We start from the raw sequence: 24211 nt of genomic DNA, 5'->3' as shown, positions 1-24211 counted from the left end.
AAAACCACAAGTCTGTTTAAAAATCTTGGGTGAATAAATGTGTCTTTAAAGACTTTTAAAAAGTTGTCTGAGATGTGAAGGCTCTTATTTCAGCAGGGAGCGCATTTCAGAGTTATGGGATGGCAACAGAGAAGGCCTGTCGCTGTGTAGCCACCAGACAAGCTGGTGCCAAAGACGAGCTTTAGCAGTACCTTAGCTGATAAGGTATTGAAGATACCTAGTTGTTTATCCTGTACCATTGCTGCTGATTTGTTTTTCTAGTTTTTCATATAAATAAGTTTATTAAAAATATGTCTGGTTTGAAGAAAATGCATAGAGAGAAATTTCTTTCATAACACTAAGATTTGTGGTCGCATAATGAAATTAATGGGCAGTTGATTCAGGATAGGCCTAAAGAAATGCTTCTTCACATAATGATAACATAATGATAATGTACTGATTACGGTATGCTAATTCCACTTTCTCTTACTTTTAACAGAAGCCTGAACCATAACAAGTTGACAGAGATTGATCCATCTGCTTTTGCAACGCTACCAAACTTACAGGAAGTGTAAGTATGTCTCTCAAAAGGGGTTTAATTTTTGCTCTCTTTCCCCCACCCTATTCATTTCCATTTGGGCTAGGCTGGCTATAGGAAAATGTATACTGTTTCCCAAGACGTGGTTCCATTGTACTGATAGTTTGCGTCAGCAGATTAAAGCTGAGCTATTGTTTTTTTGGTTCATACTGTACTTGTGTACTGTCTGTGTTTTTTTAAATTGAGTAACCAATTAGTAGAACACAACTTCTCAATTAAACTTCAGTGCAGTTATTGGAAATCATTGGTGTTTGTATACTCCCTTGTTTCTTTCTCTCCGTCTTTGCCCTTCATAGTCGAAATTAGCAGGAATAGTTCAGATAGCCACACCTAGCTATGTAGATACATTTCCTCTGCAAGGTGGAAAGGACTCGCCTCTGACATCTGATGCTAACCTTTCCTGAATATCTCAGGAAACAAAGATGTAGTGTAGTACTGTATAACGTAATGATTAACTCGTTCTCCTCCCATCCTCTGTTTGGTAGTCAGAAAGGCATAGTGGAGATGTTGGGTCTAGTGGTGTGGGAAACAGTTGGACTGGCACCGATTGTGTTAATGGAAACCAGGTTTGGGTTTTTTTAGGAAGAATTTCTTTGTTTGCTTATTGTTTGCGTATTGTGGTTTGTTGTTGTTGTTTTTTTAAAAATCCTAAACCAGATCTCCATGCTTTTTCTCTTAATATTTAGTCTATGTTCACTTGGAATGCCTTTTTTTTGGGGGGGGGAGAATCCATTTCCTCTCTTGTTCTTGCATGGGTACTTCCTGCTCATTGTTTTTGATGTTTATAGCACTTCCTTCAACTCTTCTGCAGCATTCTAAGAATGTATATATACAAACACCTAGTTCCCAAACATTCACTTGCATGATCTTGGAGCCAAAGCCGGGATTGGGACTATGTAGATGAAGGAGGGCTAGCAATCACCAGTGGAGGGTGCAGATTTAGCCCCTGCCAGAATGGTATGATAATAGTTTACATTTGTATAGTGCTTTTGAATATTCAAAGTGCTTCACATGTTGTAGTCCTCACAACAACCCTGTAAGGTAATTAAATATGATTATCCCTGTAATGCAAATAGGAGGGCAGGTCTGAGGCTGAGTGGTTTGCCTAAGATTACTTTGTGAGTTCATGGCAGAAGTGAGATTTAAGCCAGGAACTTCCTGATTTGTAGCTCCTGCTTTTTTTAGCTGCTGCACTATACCAGGTTACAACCCTTTAATTATTTTGATAAACATGAAGAGGCTGTTCTCACATGCAGCCTAACCTGGGCCAGGGACCTGCCTGCCCTGGGCTAGGCAAGCTGCCTGCCCGCCTGGTAGGTCGTGTGAATGGCCCCGAAATCTTAGTCTTCCAAAACTGTTATCCATGCATGTGGGAAATACTCTGCTGCTCCTGCACACTGATGGATTTCATATGGGACTGCAGGCATATATGGGTGCAGAAAGAACTGAGAGATATTGCACCTTCCCTGAGATGTTTGCAGTCCACCTGTTAGGCACACCTCACCTACCATATAAAGATGAACATTTTTCTAGGGCAGGGATTTCCAACCTCGGGACCTCAGATGTGGTTGGATTGCAACTCCCATCATCTTCAGCCTTTGGCCATTGTGGCTGGGGAAGATGGAAGTTGTACTTCAACAGTATCTGGGGATCTAAGGTTTGTATGGGAATCTCCTGTGCTAGTGAAAAGTAATGACAGTTTTTCTAGAGTGGTGTGTTTTAAGGTAGGAATAACTTAGGCTACTCTGTTTTTTTGTGGTTAGGTGGCTTTTTAAGAGCTGCCTGTATCTTGTGGGATTTTTTTTTTTTTAAAGTATCTTACAAGACTATTCTTATTGGTGACGGCAGGTAGAAATAGGAAGAACTGATTAGGAATGGGTCATGTTAAGCCCCTTCTAGCCAATCTCTGAAGCAAATAGCCATTAAAAAACAAACAAAAAAGCCCACAGTCAATTTTAAAATAAGTGTTATCTACTATAAAAGCAGAATCGTTTGGAATTCTTTGTTCACATTCTAAAGCTTTCTATGCACTTGTAATAAGACTCATGAAATACACCTTAGAATTACCCTAGGTTTTCATGAAGGAAACAAATGGCAGGGGAAAAACAAACATCTCACCACCTGGTCCAGTTCTCACGACCCATTAAAGTGGGCTTATTAATGTGCCTCTGCAATTTCTCCTCCTTTTGGACTCAAATAGGCAGAGGGTGAAGTCCCCCCCCCCTTGCCCTTTTCTAAAGTATCTGCATTAAAGTATCTCCACTCCTGGCAGCATGGAACAGGAGCCTAGTAGCGGTGTTCAGTACTCATTGAAAGGAGGAAAGTAAAATGACAATTTTTCCTCCCCCCCCCCCCGCCCATCCTGAACCCTTTCCCATTCTGCTAGGTAGTGCTAAAGGACTTAAGTTGGGGTTGGCTGTTAGCCCTCAAACTGAGCACTATTGCTGTATAACTGGTTGGGAAAGGGGAAAGGTGTTTCTTTTCCTTTTCTGTCTTCTGAAACTTCCCTGTATAATGTAGGGAGGGGTGTTTTTTTAACCTCATGGCACATATCCTTCCAACCATAATGCCTACCTCTAGGACACTCATCTCTGGGGATTTGCTTTCCTCCATTTTCCTGCATCCCTCCATCCCTACTGACATGCTCCACATTCTGTAGGTCCTGTAAGCCACTGAGATGGATCCTTGCTGGGACATCTGGAAGGGAATAGTGTTATGTTTCTTTAATTTGAATACCTGCAGAGACCACGATGTTACTTTGCTGGCCCCTTTTCACTAGCAGAGCAGGCTTGATGGGCACTGGAGTAAAATGAGATACTGGATTTATCTTTTCCATCGCTTGGTTAGCACATAATACGGGTGTTTAGCATTAATAGAAAGCTTTTTCTAGGTGCCCCAAGCACATACATTATCTTAAGAATCTTTCAGCAAAGGTTTGGCCAATATCACCATTCCTCCTAAGAGCCCCTGGTGGTGCAGTGGTAAAACTGCCGCCCTGTAACCAGAAGGTTACAAGTTCGATCCTGACCAGGAGCTCAAGGTTGACTCAGCCTTCCATCCTTCCAAGGTCGGTAAAATGAGTACCCAGAATGTTGGGGGCAATATGCTAAAAATCATTGTGAACCGCTTAGAGAGCTCCGGCTATAGAGCGGTATATAAATGTAAGTGCTATTGCGTTATTACAGATTGAGATGTGGAGAGAGAGTGGCTTGTCTAAGGCCCCTCAGAAATGGCATGCCTTATCTGGAGGGATGAACCAGGCACCTCCAGTTCACACCTCATGCTTTTAATTACTGTATTCTATCAACTCGCATACAGGTCGAGAATCCTTTATCTGGACTGCTTGGGACCAGGTTTTCCAGATTTCGGATTCTTCCAGATTTTGGAATATGTTCATAAATGAGATATCTTGGGCATGAAAGGTTACTGGGATTTTTTCTCCAACAACCCCTGAAGTTCTTTCCCGCCTTCCAGCCAAGCTCCTTCCTGCTTCCCCTCTTGCAGACCAGCTTGAGAAGCGTGTGAGTGGCAGTGAAATCCCATTCACAAAACTGGCTTGGCTTCGCCCTGAAGGAGGGCTCTTCCCCTGTTCGGAGTGCCATTGCAGATGGAGCCCTGGGTACTGCTTTGCCTCCCTGCCCCCTACCCTGCCTGCAAGTGCGCATAAATGCCGCCAGCAAAGTACCCATCCATGTGGGAAGGGAAGAGGAGCTGAGGCTGAGGGGCCAGGCAACCGCCATTGCAGACGGAGCTGCGGGTGCTGCTTTGCTTCTCTGTGAGTTGCAGGTGCTGCTTAGTGTGGGGGCTTTTTGCTGCTTTGCCACTGTTAGCTGCTGAGTTGGGGCTGGGATTGGTTTGGGGGCTTTGTGAGTGGTTGAAGCTACAGGTCGAGGATCCAAGCGGAAAATACAAGCGGGGTTTGTTTCTTTTGCTCGGCATGGTGTCCGGATTTCGGAGCTTTCCGGATTTTGGGAGTCAGGATAAAGGATTCTCGACCTGTATATAAGTGTAGCATTATGGATGAAATATAATTTTAGTTCTTCTTAAATATATTGCCAAATTTACTCAATATGTGGCTATAGGCAGACAGTACTATTACAGCTACATGATAAGTAAAACAAGAAAGTGCAATCTCCAGTGGCATGCAAGGCTGAACAAATGCTTTGTGCATGATGCAGGGATGCTGCTGAAAACAGCATCCCCATGTTGAGTTCTCCCCTTTAACCTGTAGAATTGCTTACTCTGCAGCCCTGTTCAGACATTATGTAGTAAGAGGTATGTGAATGGGGCTTATGGCTGCCAGTGATGTGGAGTGGGAGGTGGGGAAACAGAGTGTGATGATGTCACACTATGGGTTCCATGAACCTGAATGTGGATAGGAAGAATGGAACATAGGAATGCTGGTTTTTTGTTTGCTTGTTTGCCGCTTCTCTGCCTAGTGCATAATGTGTAGTTTTGGCCCAAGGAGCCTCTGTCTCTGTTTTCTGTTCAAGGGTGTTGTTCTGTTTCGTAGATTAGAAAGAAAATACTTGCTCTTCGATATAAAAAATAAACCTATACTTGATTTGCTGCCATCATTTTTGCAAGAAATAAGTGGTAAATTGAGTAAAGCTCCTTTCCCAAACATCTACCTTTTTACAAAAATAAAAATCTAAGTGCCTTTCAGCGAATCCTCAAGAGAACTGTGCTATTTTTGAGCCGGATCCATTTCAGCATGACATTAGCCTGGCAACTGGTCTGTAAATATTTTATACTGAGTGGCACTCCCACCTCCCCTTCTTACCACACAGCATAGCATGATCAAAGGGCTAGAAAGAGAGATTCTAACCCAGGTTGTTACTGCTAGTGGTCATTTCTGCTTGTGTTTTGAGAGAAGCTCCAAACCAGATGCCAAAACAATGTTTTCAATACACTGTCTGCAGATCTCTTTGCCAGAAAAATTAAATGTCTGAGAAGCTGGGGTTTTTGGTTCCCACTTTGTCTTGAATCCCTCTAACTTCACAATTCTGATATTGAAAACATGGTAGCTGCAGTCGATAGCTCCATGCAGGCACTGTGCTTCTGTTGTTGAATGTTGCTTATAATCTTTTCCATGTTTATAGCCAGCAGTGTAGAAGCCGCAGAAATGCACTGTTTGGCCTGATCAAAAGTCCTGAGCATGCTCTGATGTCCAAATAGAATACATTCAACAATTACTTTGACAAAGGGGACATCTTTCTGTGTGTATGTCCTTTTGGGTGCAGAATTGCTCCCTATGATAAAAGATAACAAGGAAGGCTCTTTGGGCCAAAGAACTTTATGTGTGCAATGTAGTGCTTACATGTGCACATTATAGCTGGTTTGAAATAGTGATGTCTAAAAAATATTATTCAGTCAGTCTTTGAGAAATGGTTGTATGTACATTTCAGGCAACTTTGTGCTGTTAATGATGCAATGTATCCCAGTTATGTAATAGTTCTTGGGGCAATTCCCTGACCAAAATATGTTGTTTGAAACATTGCTGTGATGGTCCCTTGATCTCCAAGCCAAATTTCAGAACATTGAAGTTGAATGAAATCACCAAGGTGTAAGCTTTGTGTAGTTCTATACTTCAAGTTTTTCATATGTATCCTATTATCAAAATCATTTCGGGAATCCTCATATTGTTTCTGGAAAATTTTTGTTTGTTTGTTTATTAATCAAATGTGTACACCGCCGCAAACTTCCATCTCTGGGCGGTTAACAACAGCATAAAACAAGTTAAAACATATACAAAAACTTAAAATAATTTAACAATTTAAAAATCACCCACAAATTAAAGCCTTAATTTTTTTTTTAATTGGAATCAAATCTTTTCCTGTATGTGCTTTCTGCAGACAAGTGCTTAAACTAGGTTGATGCTTATAATTTTTCATAGATTTGAACTATTCTAGATAAATATGTTATAAACTATTGTGTATACAATCTATCTCTGTTATTTAATTTGGTTTTTTAAAAAGTGTGTCTGGCTTAAGAGGAATTTGATCAAATTTAAACAAGATCAAGAAAAAACAGACTAGCATTTTGTTTATACAACACCTCAATTTTCTCACAAAGTGTAGGAGGTCATCAGTAACAATGGGTTATCATCCTCTACTAGCTCTTGGTAGACAGGTTAGATTCAGGTAGAAGGATCAGGTAACAGGAAGTCTGGCCTCCCTCCCAGTAGACATTGGGAACGGGATCCCCACCCAGTTCCTTTCCTGTCTTGCCCCTAACTAAATGCATGAACTGGAACTCGTGTTCCCATTCCATGTGGCCTCGGGTTTTCTCCTCCTCTCTGCATTTCTGTAGTGTGGTTGACTTAATTTTTTGTCTTATTTATTTTTCTCTCTTCTTTCCTGCACAAAACAAAAACAAAAAACAGAAACACAAACACCAACTTTTAAATTTCTGATCTGATCTGCCTGTAATTTCCACCTTCTTTTTCCTCTGCCTCACGGAACTTTCCCAGAGAGAGGAAAGGCCGGTTCCCTCTCCAAAGAACTCTCCTCTGAGGAGAGAGGCTGGGCCCTTGCTAGGCCAGGGCCTCCAAGAAGTGCTGCCATCATTCAGCCTCTCCTCAGCACCAGCAGCAGGGTACAAAAACATAAGAGTAGAACAGGCAAAGCCAAGAGTGAGGGCTAGACCTAAGTAAAAGGGCACCAGGCAAAGTGAGCACCTGGAGGAGAGGAGAGCTGGTTTTTTGGTAACAAGCATTACTTATCCCTTAGCTAAGCAGGGTCCACCCTGGTTGCATATGAATGGGAGACTAGAAGTGTGAGCACTGTAAGAGGTTCCCCTCAGGGGATGGAGCCGCTCTGGGAAGACCAGAAGGTTCCAAGTTCCCTCCCTGGCCTCTCCAAGATAGGGCTGAAAGAGATTCCTGCCTGCAACCTTGGAGAAGCCACTGCCAGTCTGTGAAGACAATACTGAGCTAGATAGACCAATGGTCTGACTCAGTATATGGCAGCTTCCTATGTTCCTAATTCAGGCCATTTGTAGTGACACGAGGCTCCCACAGGTGACGGGGAGAACCAGAGCAACCCACCCCTTCACTGCTGCTCTAGCCTTCTGCCCCAAGCAAATAGGTGGCTGCTCTTTATGCTCCTGCTGCCAGCTATGCTGGGCCCAACACAGATTCCACCACCAGACCTTCCACCTGCCACTAGCAGTTGCTCCACCAGTCGCACTGGCTCCATGTGGCCCTGGTGAAGCTGCTCAGCCTCTCACCCAGCTAGCAGTCAGGCTGCTGTTATGCAGCTATGGTGAGGCTGCACATGGCTCTGACAAAGCCTCCGGGTGTCTCGCTCGGACATGCCACTGCTGCTGTGAGGCTCTGGCAAGGCTGCACATGGCTCTGATAAAGCCTCTGGACCTCTCGCTCAGTCATCGCTCAAGTTGCCTCCACATGGCCTCACAAAGGTAGTCCAGGAACATTTGCAGCAGCCTGCCATATTGCTATTGGGCCTCGCAGTGGCCTTGGAGTGGGGCGATCTTGCCACCGTGCCCCCACAGCCCCACATGGGGAGTTGAGTCACAGCCAGGCTCCAACAGCCATAAAATAAATGGCTTTGTCTCGATATATCACCATGCTGGGATGTTATTCCATCTCCATCTGAAGGGCACCCAAAGGAGTGACTGTGGCATAAACTTGATGTGTGCAGGACTCTGTGCATATGTATTCGTAAAATCAGGGAATTGCATATGTTTGACTCCCTTCTTCCATCTCCTTTCACCCTAGCTCCCTGGGTTCTAAGGTAGCCAAAGTCAACCTCACACACCAGATCTGAGTGTGCACCACCATGGCATACCAAGCACTGTCACTTCCACCACTGCTTATTCAACACTAAGTGCATCCACCACAGCTACCTTCTTTGCACGCGCTCTGTTTAATGAGTTTTGCAAGACATCTACCTGGTCTTTCATCTCTCGTTTCATCAAGCTTTATAAAATAAATGCCTTTGTCTTTGTAAAAGCTGCTTTTGGCCACACAATGCTACGGCAGGTAGTCACAGCCTGATCTACTCCCTCCCACACTTTACCACTTTGTCATGTTCCAGTGTGACTGATGACCTCCTACACTGTGTGCGAAAGAAACATTGGACCAACTATGAATATTTATTTCTACACAGTGTATGGAGGTCACCCTGCCCACCCGTGGATCAAGCAACGGGTTCACTGGTGAGTCCGGTTTCTATCTGCTGGCTCCTGTTGCACCTCTCTATGCACACTCTGCTGAGGAGTTGCGACAGTTCTGGAACTGGGGATCCTGCTCCCAATGCATGCTGAGCGGGAGGCCCGACTTTCTGTTACCTGTTCCTTCTACCTGAATCTAACCTGTCTACCAGGAGCAAGTAGAGGATGATAACCCATTGTTACTGATGTACACTGTGTAGAAGGAACTATTCACGGTAAGTCCAGTGTTTCTTTCTCTCCTGCCCCTTTTCTTTGAGTTTTGGGATATCATTAACCATAAAAATTAAATTAAAAAACTTTTAAATTATGCTGCTCTGAAAACTTAAAAGGGTATACAAATAAGATCTAATTATACATTTCCTTATTAGAATTAGAAGCACTATCCGATTCTGAGACAGGAAGTAACAATCTTTGCTCTAATTTATTTTACTCTTAATTGCTAGTGTGTGCGGGTGAAGGGCAGGCGAGAAGGACAGGAAATTAGGCAGTTCTCAAGCCCACTAGACAAGCATCTGGTATTATTATGGTAATTAATTGACTAATTCAACATACGCACAAGGGCTCTCCAAATCAACAAGTGAACTTGTTATGTGACTCAGTCTGCTTTCGCTGCTCAGTGAGAGAATTCAAACACTGTGCCACTAAGAGGGATATGTTCCTTTTGTGTGATAGTGAGCAATGGAGAGTAGTAAAGTCCTCTTTAGAAAGAATTGCATATTCAGATATCTAAGCATATTTGCTGGACACTTTTTTTGTTTAGTCCTAGTTTGCCTTTGTTAGAATGTGAAGACTTGAAATGTTTTCAGAATGTTGTTTTCTTAATGATTTAAATATTGGACGCCTCTTTCTTTTGCCGAAAAGCATAGAACATTGGTTTTTCACTTCATCTTTTGTTTTGTCAAACCTAATATCATATCTCCCCCCCCCCATCCGCAATTTTTAAAAATTTATCTCCCCTGCCAAGACTAATAACCCACGTCTCGCTCCCACAAAAAAGTGTTTTTCCCCATATCTCCTCCCCAAAACATAAGTGAGTTCAGAAGGTCCCCAGTTCTGTTCTCAGAAACTCCATTCGAAAGGATCTCTGGCACCAGTACCTGGGAAACCTTCTGCCTGAGACTTTGGAGAGCCACTGCCAGTCAGAGCAGACAGTGCTAGACTAGACAGGCTAATGGTCTGGCTTAGTAGAAGACAGCTTCCCATGTTCGTAGTTGTAAGATGGAACAAAGAGTAACTTTGTCACTCTGCCCCCATAAAAACTCCCCAACTCCCCCACTTCCACCTCTGGGCTTTCGAGATGTCACCATTTATTACCCCACACACTTTCAAGCTATTCTGGAGGCATTTTGAAGTTTCGGTTGATTATTTTAATGCGTTCTCCAATCTCTCTTTGAAATAAACAGGACTTAAAAATGTGTGGCTGGATCATGCCTGTTGTTAAGTCCTGTTTATTTTAAGGGGCAATCATGTACTTAAATCTCTCCCATTGAAATTAATGGAACTGTAAAAACAGAGAGCAGGGCCATATGCTGGCCAAATTCAAATACTTTAAATAAGAAGATTCTGCCTCTCATGATGTTTACGTTGCTTGTTTATGTGGGACAGAAACACAGAGTGCAAACAGTTATGTGCCTGTGGTGCTGTTCTGATTGCCAGTGATGTAGCCCTCTGCCAGGTACCACAGTGGTTGTCTCTACTGCTCATACCATAGACAATACTGAGCTAGATGGACTAATGGTCTGACTCAGTATATGGCCGCTTCCTATGTTCCTATAAGAAATTCCCCTCAGGGGATGGAGCCGCTCTGGGAAGAGCAGAAGGTTCCAAGTTCCTTTCCTGGCTTCTCCAAGATAGGGCTGAGAGAGATTCCTGCCTGCAACCTTGGAGAAGCTGCTGCCAGTCTGCGAAGACAATACTGAGCTAGATAGACCAATGGTCTGACTCCGTATATGGCAGCTTCCTATGTTCCGATGTTCCTACCAGTTCTTGGCATTGTGTATGCTTCTGCCAGAAATTAACGACCCAGTAGTGTTACAACACTTGTGTGTTCCCCATCCCCCCAAAGGAGGGGGGGAGGTTGTGTGCATGAGACTGGCTCAGGAGCCCCACTTGGAACTCTCCGGGAGCTGCATGTCTCTCGTGATCTGAAGTTGAGCCACCCTTGATGGGGAGCTGGCGCAAGCTGCCGTTCCATAAATATGTGTCAGCAATAACTAAAGGAGGCATGGAATGTGCAGCTGGGTTTCTGTTACAAGTGTTCTTGGCAGAGACTTGGCTGGAAAGTCACAAAGATACAGGAAGCACTGAACAGAGATATTTCCCCAAATAATCAGACTGCTTGGGAACTCCAGGTTGTTCATGATGAAAGAGAATGAGCTTCATCCTTGCATAAAGCAATATCGGTGGCTTGCCAAATTGGTGCATTTTACTTTTTAAGTTGCTTGTTTTTAAATGATTCATTTTCGTTTTCTTCCAGGCGACTGAATAACAATGAACTGACAGCCATTCCATCCCTGGGAGCAGCTTCAGCCCACATAACCGCCCTCTACCTGTAAGTCTTGGTTTCAGCCTTCCGGTTTGTATATTTTTGTTTTCAGGAATCTGTGCCAGGTATTTCCATGTTAGTTAGTTAATTAACTCTTAACTAATATTCTAGAAAGTTCTGGATCTGAAGGGAAAATTCTGTCCTTCTGCTCTGGGCTTTTTCTCACCTAAAGTTAGCATAAGAACAGCCCTGCTGGATCAGGCCCAAGGCCAGTCCAGCATTCTGTTTCACACAGTAGCCCACCAGATGCCTCTGAGAAGCCCTCAGGGCATGCCCTCTTCTCTTGCTGTTGCTCATATTAAGTTCACATTAAGGGAGAAGAGCAGCACTGTTCCTGTTGCTGTTTCCTGGCTTTTAGTTACAGAAACACCCCCAGAAACCTTCAAGTGGGATGCCATGTGTGTAAGGTTGGTGGTTGTGATAGAATTGAGGCTGACTTGTTTGTGTAAATGATGCAATCTCTCAGCTTGTCCCAAGTGCCATCTGTTTATCCCAAAGACCAAGAACAATCGTGGGAGCCGGGTCTGTGGGAAGATATGCTAATTGCTATGTCTGACTGTGCCAGGTGTCTATCATCTGCCCCTCCCTTCATATGGCAGCTAAAGTCGATATCAAAAGCTGGAGCAGTAAAGTCTGCTTCTCTGCCATTACCAAGGTGTCCCCCGCTCTTTGTGAAGCAGCGAGACCACCAAAGGTTGCTGCTGCTGCTGCTATTATTATTATTTCTTGTTAACACAGTCAGACAGGTGTTATTGACTGGTTTGTTTTATCCAGACATCGAGTCCTTCCCAAGGACCTGGGATGCCAGAATTTTATTGTCAATGGTTATAGATATCTCGCAGAATATAGGCTGTTCCCAGTAAAGTTGCTTTTCGTAATTGGCTGATGGTGATTTCTGTGGCCCCTATGGTGTTGAGGTGCTCTTCAAGGTCTTTTGGAACTGCACCCAGGGCGCCAATTACCACTGGGATTATTTTGGTCTTTTTCTGCCACAGCCTATTAATAATAATAATAATAATAATAATAATAATAAATATTTATACCCTGCCCCTCCAGTGCACGACTGCTCTGGGTGGCTCACAACAATAAGATAGTCACAGATACAATAAAAGTAATAAAATTAACTAAATTTTTAAAAAGGTCAGATTAAAAACCACAATTATTAGGTTCAAATTAAAAGGGAAAAATATAAAAAGCTAAAGAACCTACCAGATATAACAAAACAATAATGGAGCATTAAAAAGCCTTCTTAAAAAGGTGCGTTTTGAGATGTTTTTTAAAAAGAGCATGGCGAAGCTCTTCAGGGAGGGCATTCCAAAGCTGAGGGGCCACAACCAAAAAGGCCCTGTCTCTAGTCCCCGCCAACCAGATCTCTGTTAGTGGCAGGGTCATGAGCAGGGCTTGAGATGATGAGCGGAGGGCCCTGGGGGATTGTTATGGGCGAATGCGGTTCGACAGGTACCCTGGCACCAAGCTGTGTAGGACTTTAAAGGTCAATACCAGCACCTTGAATCTAGCCCGGAAGTGGACCGGTAGCCAATGAAGCTGACGCAGGATGGGTGTAGTACGCGTGAAGCGACTTGCACCCACGAGTATCCTTGCAGCAGCGTTCTGAGCCAGCTGAACTAGGTCTAAGTCTGGTTGTTGTTGTTGTTGTTGTTACATTTTATATTCCACTCTTCTTCCAAGGAGCCCAGAGCAGTGTACATAGTTAAGTTTCTCCTCACAACAACTCTGTGAAGTAGGTTAGGCTGAGAGAGAAGTGACTGGCCCAGAGTCATCCAGCAAGTATCATGGTTGAATGGGGATTTGAACTTGGGTCTCCCTGGTCCTAGTCCAGCACTCTAACCACTACACCATGCTGGCTCCAGGTAATGGCCTGGAGGGGTGACTATTTGGAAACCCCACGGGATGCCACTTTGAGTTCCATGATGAAATAAAGCCAGGTTATAAATAAAACAAACATGGTCCTTTTCAGCAAATACAACAGGGAGATAGGGTACACAATCCGCCACCATTGTGTCAGGTCAATGCCATCCACTGCAGCTGTTCTGTTCTGAGTGGTTAAGGGCTTTTTGAACCTAGGTCCTAAAGGAGGTGGCCCACTGTGACATCAGTGGCCCACTGTGACATGTTTCTAAGTCTTTATATATATATATATATATATATATATAGAGAGAGAGAGAGAGAGAGAGAGAGAGAGAGAGAGGGATAGTGTAGTAGCAGTTTTACCCATTCTGTGATTTACACTTTGAGAGCCAGTCCTGTTGATGTGTCTGTGATCCCTGCTTATTCTGTTGTATTGGATAGTTTTAGGTTTATTAAGCCTTAGACTGTGGATAGGTTGCTTGGAAGTCTGCAGCTGACCATGTGCCCCTTTGATCCTTGCCCTTTCTGGCTACTTGAAGGAGGCTAGAGGAGGGCTGACCAGCTTGGCTGGTGGAGACTGGCTATGTCTCTGGGGGAGGGCAAGGTGCAATTTGTCTTGAAGCATCCTTTTGTAAGACCATTGCTTGAGAAGCCCTCCTTAGACCTGGCCATTACAGAAAAAATTGTAGGCCTGTTTCTAATTTATTTATCATATTTATATACTGCTGATATATCTATATCTAGGTGCTGTACATATTCCAAAACAACAATATAAAATAAAACAAACAAAATACTTTCACAGAATAAATATGATTAAAAACAACACAATAAAAATTTAAAATTTCACAGAGTAAAAAAATAAAATTATTTTAAATTAAAAGCCTGAGTGAATGAGTGTGTCTTAAGGGTCTTTTAAAAAGCAATCAGAGATGGAAAAACTCTTACTTTGACAGGGAGCGCATTCCAAAGCCCTGGGGCAGCCACAAAGAAGGCCCACCCCTGAGTTGCTACCAGATGAGCCAGCAGCAACCATAACTGGACCTCCACAGATTATCTTAATAGGTGGCAGGGTTCATGACAAAGGAGATGCTTTCTTAAGTACCCTGGACCTAAGCCATTCAGGGCCTTATAGATAATAACCAGCACTTGGTATTTCACTCAGAAACATTTTGGCAGCCAATGCAGTTATTTAAAGATTGATGTTATATGGTCTCCTTGGGTAGGGATGTGAACAAACCGGTTTGGAGGCCCTTTTATGGACCTCTGAACTGTTTGAAAATCTGGCGGTTCAGCCGGATCGAAGTGGGGGATAGCTCTAAGGACCAGGAAGGTTGATCTACTCTACCGCCATGTTTTTTCCTCCGGCGCTGTGTTAAAAAATGGTCCCGCAGGACAGCAGCGTACCTCCTTGCCGTCCTGGTGCACACCAGACCATAAGCACCCTCCTTGCCCCCTGGTGCACTAGCTTCTCCCTTCAGCTTAGTGCCAGTTTAATCCCCATGATGGGACTTGAGATTTTATAAGTGAAAGTGAGAATTTTACTAATAATTGCCACTGAAGAAGACTCAGTGCAGTTGAAATGTGTTTGGCAAAATTATAAGGCGGACTTGATATTGGCAAAATTATAAGATTGACCTGATGTATGGATATATTTTATTGATCTTGATTAATTATATCTAATTTTCAATCACATAGTTTTATTACTAATATCACATTAACACATTAATATTTAGTATTTGGATTCTTTTCTGATATTTGTTGCATTCTGAATCAGTTGTAGTTTGTGGACTACATACAAAGGCAGCCCCACATAGAGTCCATTACAGTAGTCAAATCTGGAGATTAGTAGGATCTGTAATACTGTGTTAAAGTCACTTACCTCGAGAAATGGGCATAGCTGACGTATCAGCTGAAGCTGATAAAAATCATCTCTGGCCACTGCCTCAGCCTGTGAAATAAGAGAGAGTTTTGGATCCAGGAGCACTCCCAAGCTATGTACCTGATCTTTCAGTGGGAGTGTAACCCCATCCAGAACAGGCAGATCTAAACCATCTCTTGGGTTGATCCCTCACAATCAGTACCTCCGTCTTGACCTCATCCAACCAATTACCGCTTCCAGGCAGGCATTTAGGAAAGTTATGCCATTTCCCGATGAAGATATAGGGAGAAATCAATCTGGGTGTCATCAGCATATTGATAAAAACTGTGCACCAAATCTCCGGATGATCTCTCCTAGTGGTTTCATGTAGATGTTTAAGAGCGTTGGAGACAGTATGGAGTCTTGTTCAACTCCAACCAGTGCAATTCAGCAGATATTAGGGCCCTGCCCTGCCCTCCCTAGTCCCTTAGCTATTCTTTGAAGAAAATATCTTCCTGCTGCAAGAGCTTGGGGTCCTGTTCATCATAGGAACTGTGGGAAAGGGGTCACCAATGGAAAAGGGATTCAGACTTTTACTCAACTTAATGCATTATTCCAAAGAAGCTCAGAGGCCAGTAATATTTGAGAGAGCTCAAAACATGTATCCAGATGTGTGAGGTTGAGAGGTTGAGTTGTCTCAGTGGGAAGTGTATTTTCCCCTTCTCAGAGAACCATTAGTGTTGTCATCCTTGGACTTAAAGAATGCCAACAATTGCACTCTTCCAGTGGCACCTCATGTACATTAACCATCCCCGGTGACAGAATATATAGTTCCCATTTGTGGTGGTTGACAGTTCACTCTCTAAAACATTGCTCAGGATCTTGGACTAATGGGCTGGTCACACACTAAGCATACAAAATGGCACAATTCAGTCCTGGGTTTGTATACACTCTGTAGAAACGACTGTGTGAGCAGGTGCATAGCCCCGTCCACCTTGCTAGGGAATGAACTCTATCAAGTATTGTTGCCACACTGCTTCCATGTGAACAGTCATCATTTGTTTTTGTTCTATGATGTATTGACTCTTGTTAGCTTTAATTATTATTTTACTCTTAAAATTAGTATGGGTGTGTGTGTATGTTTACTGTGTTAATATACTTTCTGTAAAACAAAATCAATAGATAAGTGTAAGTGAACACTGTTATTAAAGAGGGAAAGCTCTTAATAAGATAATTGCATCAGGGTGCGATTGTTGGCATTGTTGCTTATCTTTCTGCCATTAAATTAGCTGTCACTACAGTATTAGCTTTAGTCCCGAGACAACTCTCTAATCCTGGGATGGCCTGCTTGTGGTTGGTTCTTACAGACAATGAAAAGATGTGCACTTGGAGCAATTCGAGGTGACCTTGACATGTATGCTTGTTTTTTCTATTTATAGTACACTGAGTGTATAAGGGAGCAAAACAAATTGGGTTGCATTCCTATTTTTCCATCAAGACGGTGCTAAAACATGGAATGCTGTGGAGCTCCCTAACTAAGGTTAAAATGGGCAGCTGTGGCACTTCTCTCCTTCATTTGGCAAGGAATTAGTTCATATTTCAAACAAAACAAAGTCAGATTCAGATACTTAAAGATTTGTTAATTTGAACATTTTTCTCTGATCTTCCTTCCCCCACATGCCATCGACAGTGGGTGGGTAGCACACTCCTCTTGTCTGTTCTACAAGAGAAACAGATAAAACTAGTTGGATAACTTAGATAAAACTAGATGAAGAAACCAACCATCCTCCTTGCGTTCATGTACCCTTTCACTCCGATTACCTATGGAGATGTCCATTATACCAGTACTGGTGCTGTGGCTTCTGGGAGAGTGTTGGCATCTGATGTTCTTACCTACAAGGCATGGTTTCCAACATGGTGGACAAGTAACCACAGGGACCTAATATTGGCACCAATATTTCTTGCTATATTTCCCTGGTACTTTAATGTCACTGAATGGAAGGTCATGAAACCACCTTTTCCGCCATTGTGATTGTAGAGTGTCAGGTGCTCTGAGTTAAACTGCAAACCTCCAGGGTTTGGGACTGATTTAGCTTAGTGGGCTATACCATAGCTCACTATGTTTCAGGCCTCGCTGGTTTCTTCAGGATCAGAAGAGAATAGAGGTGTGTAGCTTGCTGTGGCTGGCCAGCAGCAAGAAGCCTCTGTATTGTCCAAGGCCTATAAACACTAAAATCCTGGAATTCAGGGGTTTTGATATTAAAATCCCTGGCTCTGTCAACATAAATTTTTGTACAAGCTGCAATTCTGCAGCTGGCTCTGCCTCCCAAAGCCACCATTTTGTGACTGGTTCCTGCTCCTTGAGCTTCTATGTCATGGTGGTAGCTTCCAAGGCTCTGGCACACACACCACCCCCCACCACACACACACACTCCTGGAAGCCTTAAGTCTGTCCACCTCTGGTCTGTGTTGTAGTTCAGATTTGTCATTCATGTTCCCCAGAGGTGATTGCTACTTGTATTTAGCAAGGGGCAAATAGTAAGCTGGGGACCAACCTTTGGCAACCATTCTGATTTATTCTCAGCCATTGCACTTGCCAGTTGTGAATCAGGAGGGTCTTTTCTGAATTTTGATATATAATTAAAAGCATGCAAAATCTCAGCTTGATTATTCCCCCCACTGCTGCCCCACACTGTTCCAAGAGCTTAATTTTGATCTTAATGCAGGTGTTGAAAAGACTTGCTTTGGATCTAGAAGCGAACACATAGATTTTTGGAGCCAGACTCATTTTTTCACCCTTCAGAGTTTACCTGGATTTCATTCCAGCCTTGATTTGTGGCTCACCCATTATGGTGCATAAGTGAACAATTTCTTTCTTTCTTTCTTTTTTTAACAGCTTAATCTTTATGGTCAAAACATCAATGAGAGTTATTGCACACAAATCTGCAGTCAGCCCAGTCTTGCTGCGTTGATTCTGTTTCTAATAAATAACCAGGAAAGCTGGTTGAAGAGAGAAAGAGAGTGACTGGATGGTGGGGGTGGGAGGGTGGGGAGTACTTCTCACCAGTGTGAGAAATTACTGGTAAGAATCCAACCACATATGGATCTAGGCAACCAAAGGAAACAAAAACCAACCCCGTGTACAATTTCTCTACCCCCTTTTCATTTTTAAAGAAATTTTAAAAAGGGTAGTGAGTATGGCAAGCCACCTAATGGTGCTGCAGGGAAATGCTTGACTAACAAGCAGAAGGTTGCTGGTTCAAATCAGCACTGGTACTATATTGGGCAGCAGTGATATAGGAAGATGTTGAAAGGCCTCATCTCAGACTGCACAAGAGGGGGCAATGGTAAACCCCTCCTGTATTCTACCAAAGACAACCACAGGGCTCTTGGGTTGCCAGGAGTCGAAATCGACTTGACTGGTGGCAAGCTCCCCGCCACCCCATTTCTTGAATGAATGAGAAGTGGGGTGAAGCCAGTATTTCACCTGTCATCAAATGCTCCTTCACAGGCAAGTAGCCCTCATCCTTTTCTAGTCATACAACCCGAGTGAAAATGGCAGGGTGTTCCTCTGAGGCAAAAAGGGAATGCAGCATTGGGGACAAGAAATATTTCTTCCCCAAGTCACTGCATTAATATCTCACTCCTCCACCTCTTTCCCCCTCACACCACAGCATCTTTCTCTCTGCCAGCACGCTACACAATAGTTTCCTGAAGTGTAAGTGCTGAGGAAGAAAGAGAAGGGGCAAGAAAGCAGGCAGGGCTCAATGGAAAGGAGGAAGGGGGTCGCCCTTGTCCCAGACGGGCAGTCCCTTCCCTGGCTGAGGACTGAGTTGGGCTTCCTGCCTGAGATAGGGGAGAACAAGGAAGCTCCAGCAGGCGGCACCAGGCACGTCTCATGTCAGAATCCGCTGCTCAGGAACCTCACATGCCTCTGCCTGGTCTCACTTCAGTGTGTCTCAGGTGAAGTGCAACAGGTAGTAGCAGCAAAAACTGCTAGCTGAGGCTGTCTGTCTTGCCTGTGTCCCACCCAGACTCAGCACCTGTTCCCTCTCATCCTGGCCTCCTCACTGCTGCCGCCACTGCCTGCTTGATCCAGGCGATGGACAGACTCAAGCTGGAAGAGGAAGTAGCCTAGCCTAGCCTTGCCTTGCTTGCTGCCTTCTGCTTGCATCTGTCTGTTGCATAGCTCAGGTGCCAAGATTAATTTTTGGGTGCCATGGTGAGTTGGAGCCCAAGAGTTGTTGAACACTGTCTTAATGTTTTCACGGGTGGGATTTTGACAGTCCTGCCACTCAAGTTTTATGTGAATAAAAGATTGTTGTTATTTAAAAATTATAACACATGCATCAAATAAGTCATGCAACAATAGATTGTTAGTTGAAGCTAAGCCAAAAGTGTATTTCAGTATTATTATTCACTGGCGAGCAAATTTTATTTTTCTTCTTTTTGAAAAGATTGCCAGAGCAGTTCATCTCCAATGCAAGCAAATATGTAGGGTTTGGAGGAAGGATTTTAAGGGAAAACAAGAAACCAGTTTGTATATAAGTTAACCATAGATGGACCTGAAAATGCATTTAGATGCTATAACTGTTAATGCAACCCAGTCACTGTACTCCCCGAGGAATTTCAACATTTAGGAACCAGATTCTAATTCTAAAGTTACAGCAGAAGAAGACTTTTTATCATAGTACCCTCAGTTATTTATTTAACCATCGTCTTGCAGAATAGAGCTTATGGGAGTTATTTACAGCTGTTCTCAGAGAATGTGTAGCTCTGGAATTCTCTCTGCTGCCTTTGTTTTGCCATCATCTAGTGTCTTAACTCCCTCCATCTTTTATGAGAGACTCTGTATAAGGATCCCTTTTATATGGGGGACAGCAGTTTCAGCGTTATTGGCAGTCAGAATCCAACATCCAGCAGTCAGACTCCAACATGGTAGTCATGGCAGTCAGAATCCAACATCCAGTCTCAGAATTCAAAATGGCTTACTTGCAAAATGAGGAACAGCCTGAGGATTATTATTATTATTATTATTATTATTTTACATTTATATCCCGCTCTTCCTCCAAGGAGCCCAGAGCGGTGTACTACATACTTGAGTTTCTCTTTCACAACAACCCTGTGACGTAGGTTAGGCTGAGAGAGAAGTGACTGGCCCAGAGTCACCCAGCTAGTTTTATGGCTGAATGGGGATTTGAACTCGGGTCTCCCCGGTCCTAGTCCAGCACTCTAACCACTACACCACGCTGGATGTTAGTGCCAGTGCTCTGAAGGGTGATTTAGTTCTAGCATGAGCTTCTTGCATGGCTGATATATATCAAGATAGTGCCCCTCACTGTTCTCAGTTTTTTGCCCTTCACTCTCCTCATTTTTTAGCTTTTCCAGGACTATTAGAACCACTTGATATGATCACAAATCCATCTAAAGAACACTGTGAGCCTGTTCACATGACCATATGGGGCTGGGCTGGGGGTGGAGGGGACTCGTTCCTACCCTGTGCCGTCCAGATGACCCAGTTAGATTTTTTTCCCCAGCCTCCACATGATGAGACTGCCACATGCTGCAGCAGGGAAGAAAAATCCACACTGGGTCCACCGTTATCCCACAATGCAATGCACGGGTAGTGGAGAGGCATCCCTTAGTACAGCAGCAGCTCCCCTCTCCCTGGCTTTCCATCCAACCCTATGGTTAAAAGGGCCACCAGCAGCCTGGGAACAGTTAAAATGTTCCAGTGCTGCAGATGTCCAAAACAAATGGTAGAATTGGCTCCATTTTTGTTCCACTTCACTTCTAACCTGGGTATTGGGTCTGGGCTATCCAGGTTTGGAACTGCTGGGTCCAGGAGGACTCCCACTGCCCCAGATGACCACAGGTCCTGGGTTACCCTCTCCTACCATTTTTCTCTTTGCAGCATATGAGTGGAAATAGGATCTGCTAAAAGGAGAGTTAAAGACCAGTGTGCCCATTTCAATAGAAGACTGGTGTGCACACTGTACATGTCAAACAATAGTAGAACACAGTAGTTTGGGTCCCAAGATGTAAGAGCGAGGCAGCAATTTGAGTAATAAAATAATTCACCCTTGTGTCTTCTAAGCATCTTTACACTTATGTCAGTCTTTCGCCCTTTGCTTCCTTGTTAGGCAGTTAATTTATATTGTGAGTGATCATTGTGCTTAGAGGAAATTTACAGAAATTTCTTCAGCAACTTAACAGATATGCAAACTGTTGAGGTTTTATCTAACTCCTCACTGGCCTGCCTTGTGACAGTTGCACTTTACTATTCAGTCTTGTGCTTTATGTAGTGAGGATATCTGTTGGTGCATTTATCCCATGGCATGATTAGGTGAAATTACAGTTAGATCAGTGAGTTGTTTTAAAAAGCTGCCAACTTTCAAATTGCAAAAGTTCTTGACCAGATTTTTCGGGGGGCGGGGGCGGGGCAGGGAATAGAGATGAACATATTACGTTTGTTAAATCATTGTTAATATTCCGCCACCCTCGGTTCCAAGGAATGATATAACAGATCAACATGGGGGGAAAGGGGTTGTCTAGAGAGGTGCTTACCTAATTCATTTATATCACTTTACCTCTTCTTTGGGCTCGTTCATGCGTCTTGTGACATAAATGCTTGCTTTGTTTACATATATGAGCACTGTGCTACAGAGACTCATGTTTGTAGGTTCCAGTAGCCATGCACCAGGGAACTGTGACTTCTTGGCGCATCTCCAAGTCTTCTTTTCATACTTTATGGTGTGAAAAACCAGGAGGCACAATCAAATTGGCCTTGGGTCTCAAAGCTTTTGTACTGTGGGAAGAGTGGAGAAATGAGCTAGTTGAAATAACCAGAGACACCTTCTACTGTATCTTCTAAACTCAAAGGGGATTGTGACCCAGAACACCCAGCAGCCTGCTGACTGGAATCTGTGTTCTGGAGCCCCTTCAGCATTATGGCACTGCTAAGAATAGACAGCAAGGATGAGGAAGTCAGAAGCAGGGCTGAAGGTAGGGGGTTTGGGGTTTTTTTGTTTGTTGTTTTTTGTTTGGAGCAAAAGAGTGGAAAATAGGATTAACTAATTCATAAAGGACACAGCAGTGCTCTACAGTGTATTTAGTGCCAGAGTAAGATCAATAGGCCGCCAAACAGAGCATAAATCTCTCTTGTAAAACATCACTCAGTTTTGCAGACTCATTAGTGTGGAGATGAATTCACATTAAATTGTTATTAAACAGAGAAGTCTAATAATGGAAGGTAAACTATCTGTTCTACCACTGTTATTTCAGAATACATGGATGTGCAGCTTTCTCTTATACCAAGGTTTTTTAAACAGAGCTTTGGGACTATCTACAGGAGTATCTGTTGTATGGGGGAAGAGAGAGGATTTTTCTTCCTTTCTTTATCATATTTATATACTGCCTGATATATGTAGCTCTATGCAGTGCACATAATCCAAATTACAACAGATACAAATAATAAATAATATTATTTCTTTATTAATAAAGAATAAAGAGAAAACACTTTCACAGGAAAAACATTAAACAATTTAAAATTAGTTTTATTTAAAAGCCTGAGAACACAGGTGTGTCTTAAGGGTCTTTTTAAAAAGAATCAGAGATGGTGAAGCTTCTATTTCAACAGGGAGTGCGTTCCAAAGCTTTGGGGCAGCCACAGAGAAGGCCCAGTCCCAAATCACCACCAGATGAGCCAGTGGCAAATGTAACTGGCTCTCCCTGAATTATCTTAATAGGCAGCAGGGTTCATGACAAAGAAGGTGTTCTCTTAAGTACCCTGGACCCAAGCCTTTGAGGGCTTTATAGATAATAACCAGCACTTTGTATTTCGCTCAGAAACATATTGGCAGCCAGTGCAGTTCTTTTAAAACCAGTGCTTTATGGTCCCTTTTGGATTGTCCCAGAGAACAGTCTAGCTGCCACATTCTGTACTATTTGTAGTTTCTAGGACTACGTACAAAGGCAGCCCCATGTAGAATGTGTTACAGTAGTCAAGCCTGGAGGTTACTAGCATATGCACCACTGTTTTAAGATCATTTTCCTCCAGAAATGGGTGTTGCTGATGTATCAGCTGAAACGGATTAAAAAAGCACTCCTGGCCACTTCCAGGAGAAACCAGAGAGAGTTTTGGATCCAGGAGTACCCCCAAGCTACATACTTGTTCTTTTGTGTGGAGTATGTGCCAGATGGGAAAGAATTCAGAGAAGGGCTCAAAGTTGAAAGAAGGCTAGTAGGACCATTAACATCAAAATTTAAAACCATTCCTTGGTTTCTTCTCCTTTCCATCTGCCTCCTCCTCCACCTCCAAGGATCATGTCAGCAGACTTGAAATAATCTTCTTTTTCTCTAGGCTAAACAGATTGAATTCCTTCAAAATTCCCCAAGCTACTGCTTGCCCACCGCAAAAACGTTTAAGATGCAGCTGCCCAAATCAATCCAATGCCTTGCTAAGAAGGTGCCGAAAATGTTCGGTCACATCTCTACATCCTCACTTTCCTAAATGGTTGGTTTTTAAATGTGGTCAATTATTTCAGTAACTTTTTATGTTGGTCTAACATAACCTACATACTGTAGATTTTAGTACAGTGCTTTACAAAAGCTGCATTTTTTGCTGTATGACCTATTCAGCAGTCCAGAAAATGACCACACTGCACAATGGGTTGGTTCAGACACGCATACCATCACTTGGTGGTATGTACATATGTGACTGGGTGACTATAGAATCAAGTGGAGACATGCAGACCCAGAGGGGTTCTTCAGCAGCTGATGTTAAAAGTATATGAGGAATGCAAGTATTGAGTAAGTAAGTATCTGTCAGACTGCATCTGCCTATATGAACCTGCTGGGGCTCTCCATTCTACATCTCAGGCCCTACTCGCAGCCCTGCCATTGACTGAGATTCAGTTGATGGGGACTGGAGATTATACCTTTTTGGTTGCATCCCCAGCTTTGGAATGCCCTCTCATATGAGTTTTACCATGTTCCCTCTCTTAGAGTTTTTTAAAATCACTTTAAAAACACATTTTTTAAGAGAGGCATTTCTGGTAGGTTTTTAATCTGTAAATCTGATTTTAATGGGGTTTTGTCTTTAACTGAATGTTGATTCTATATTGCTTTGTTAGTTTTATCGTCTGTGAGCTGCCCCAAGCAATAT

General features: G+C 43.2%; 1 protein-coding gene across 1 annotated transcript in view; it reads left to right on the top strand.

Moving 5' to 3' along the window:
- The window catches only part of LRIG1 (leucine rich repeats and immunoglobulin like domains 1), a 178585-nt gene that overhangs the window by 68494 nt on the left and 85880 nt on the right, over positions 1-24211 (top strand). The window contains exons 2-3 of the mRNA XM_053295529.1: positions 479-550; positions 11250-11324. Coding sequence (XP_053151504.1) covers positions 479-550; positions 11250-11324 — 147 coding nt within the window. The remainder of the gene's footprint in view (positions 1-478; positions 551-11249; positions 11325-24211) is intronic.

Source organism: Hemicordylus capensis, chromosome 2 (assembly GCF_027244095.1).
Source record: "Hemicordylus capensis ecotype Gifberg chromosome 2, rHemCap1.1.pri, whole genome shotgun sequence".
Lineage (NCBI taxonomy): Eukaryota > Metazoa > Chordata > Lepidosauria > Squamata > Cordylidae > Hemicordylus > Hemicordylus capensis.
The sequence above is the reverse complement of the archived record's forward strand: the minus strand, read 5'-3'. Positions and strand labels throughout refer to the sequence as shown.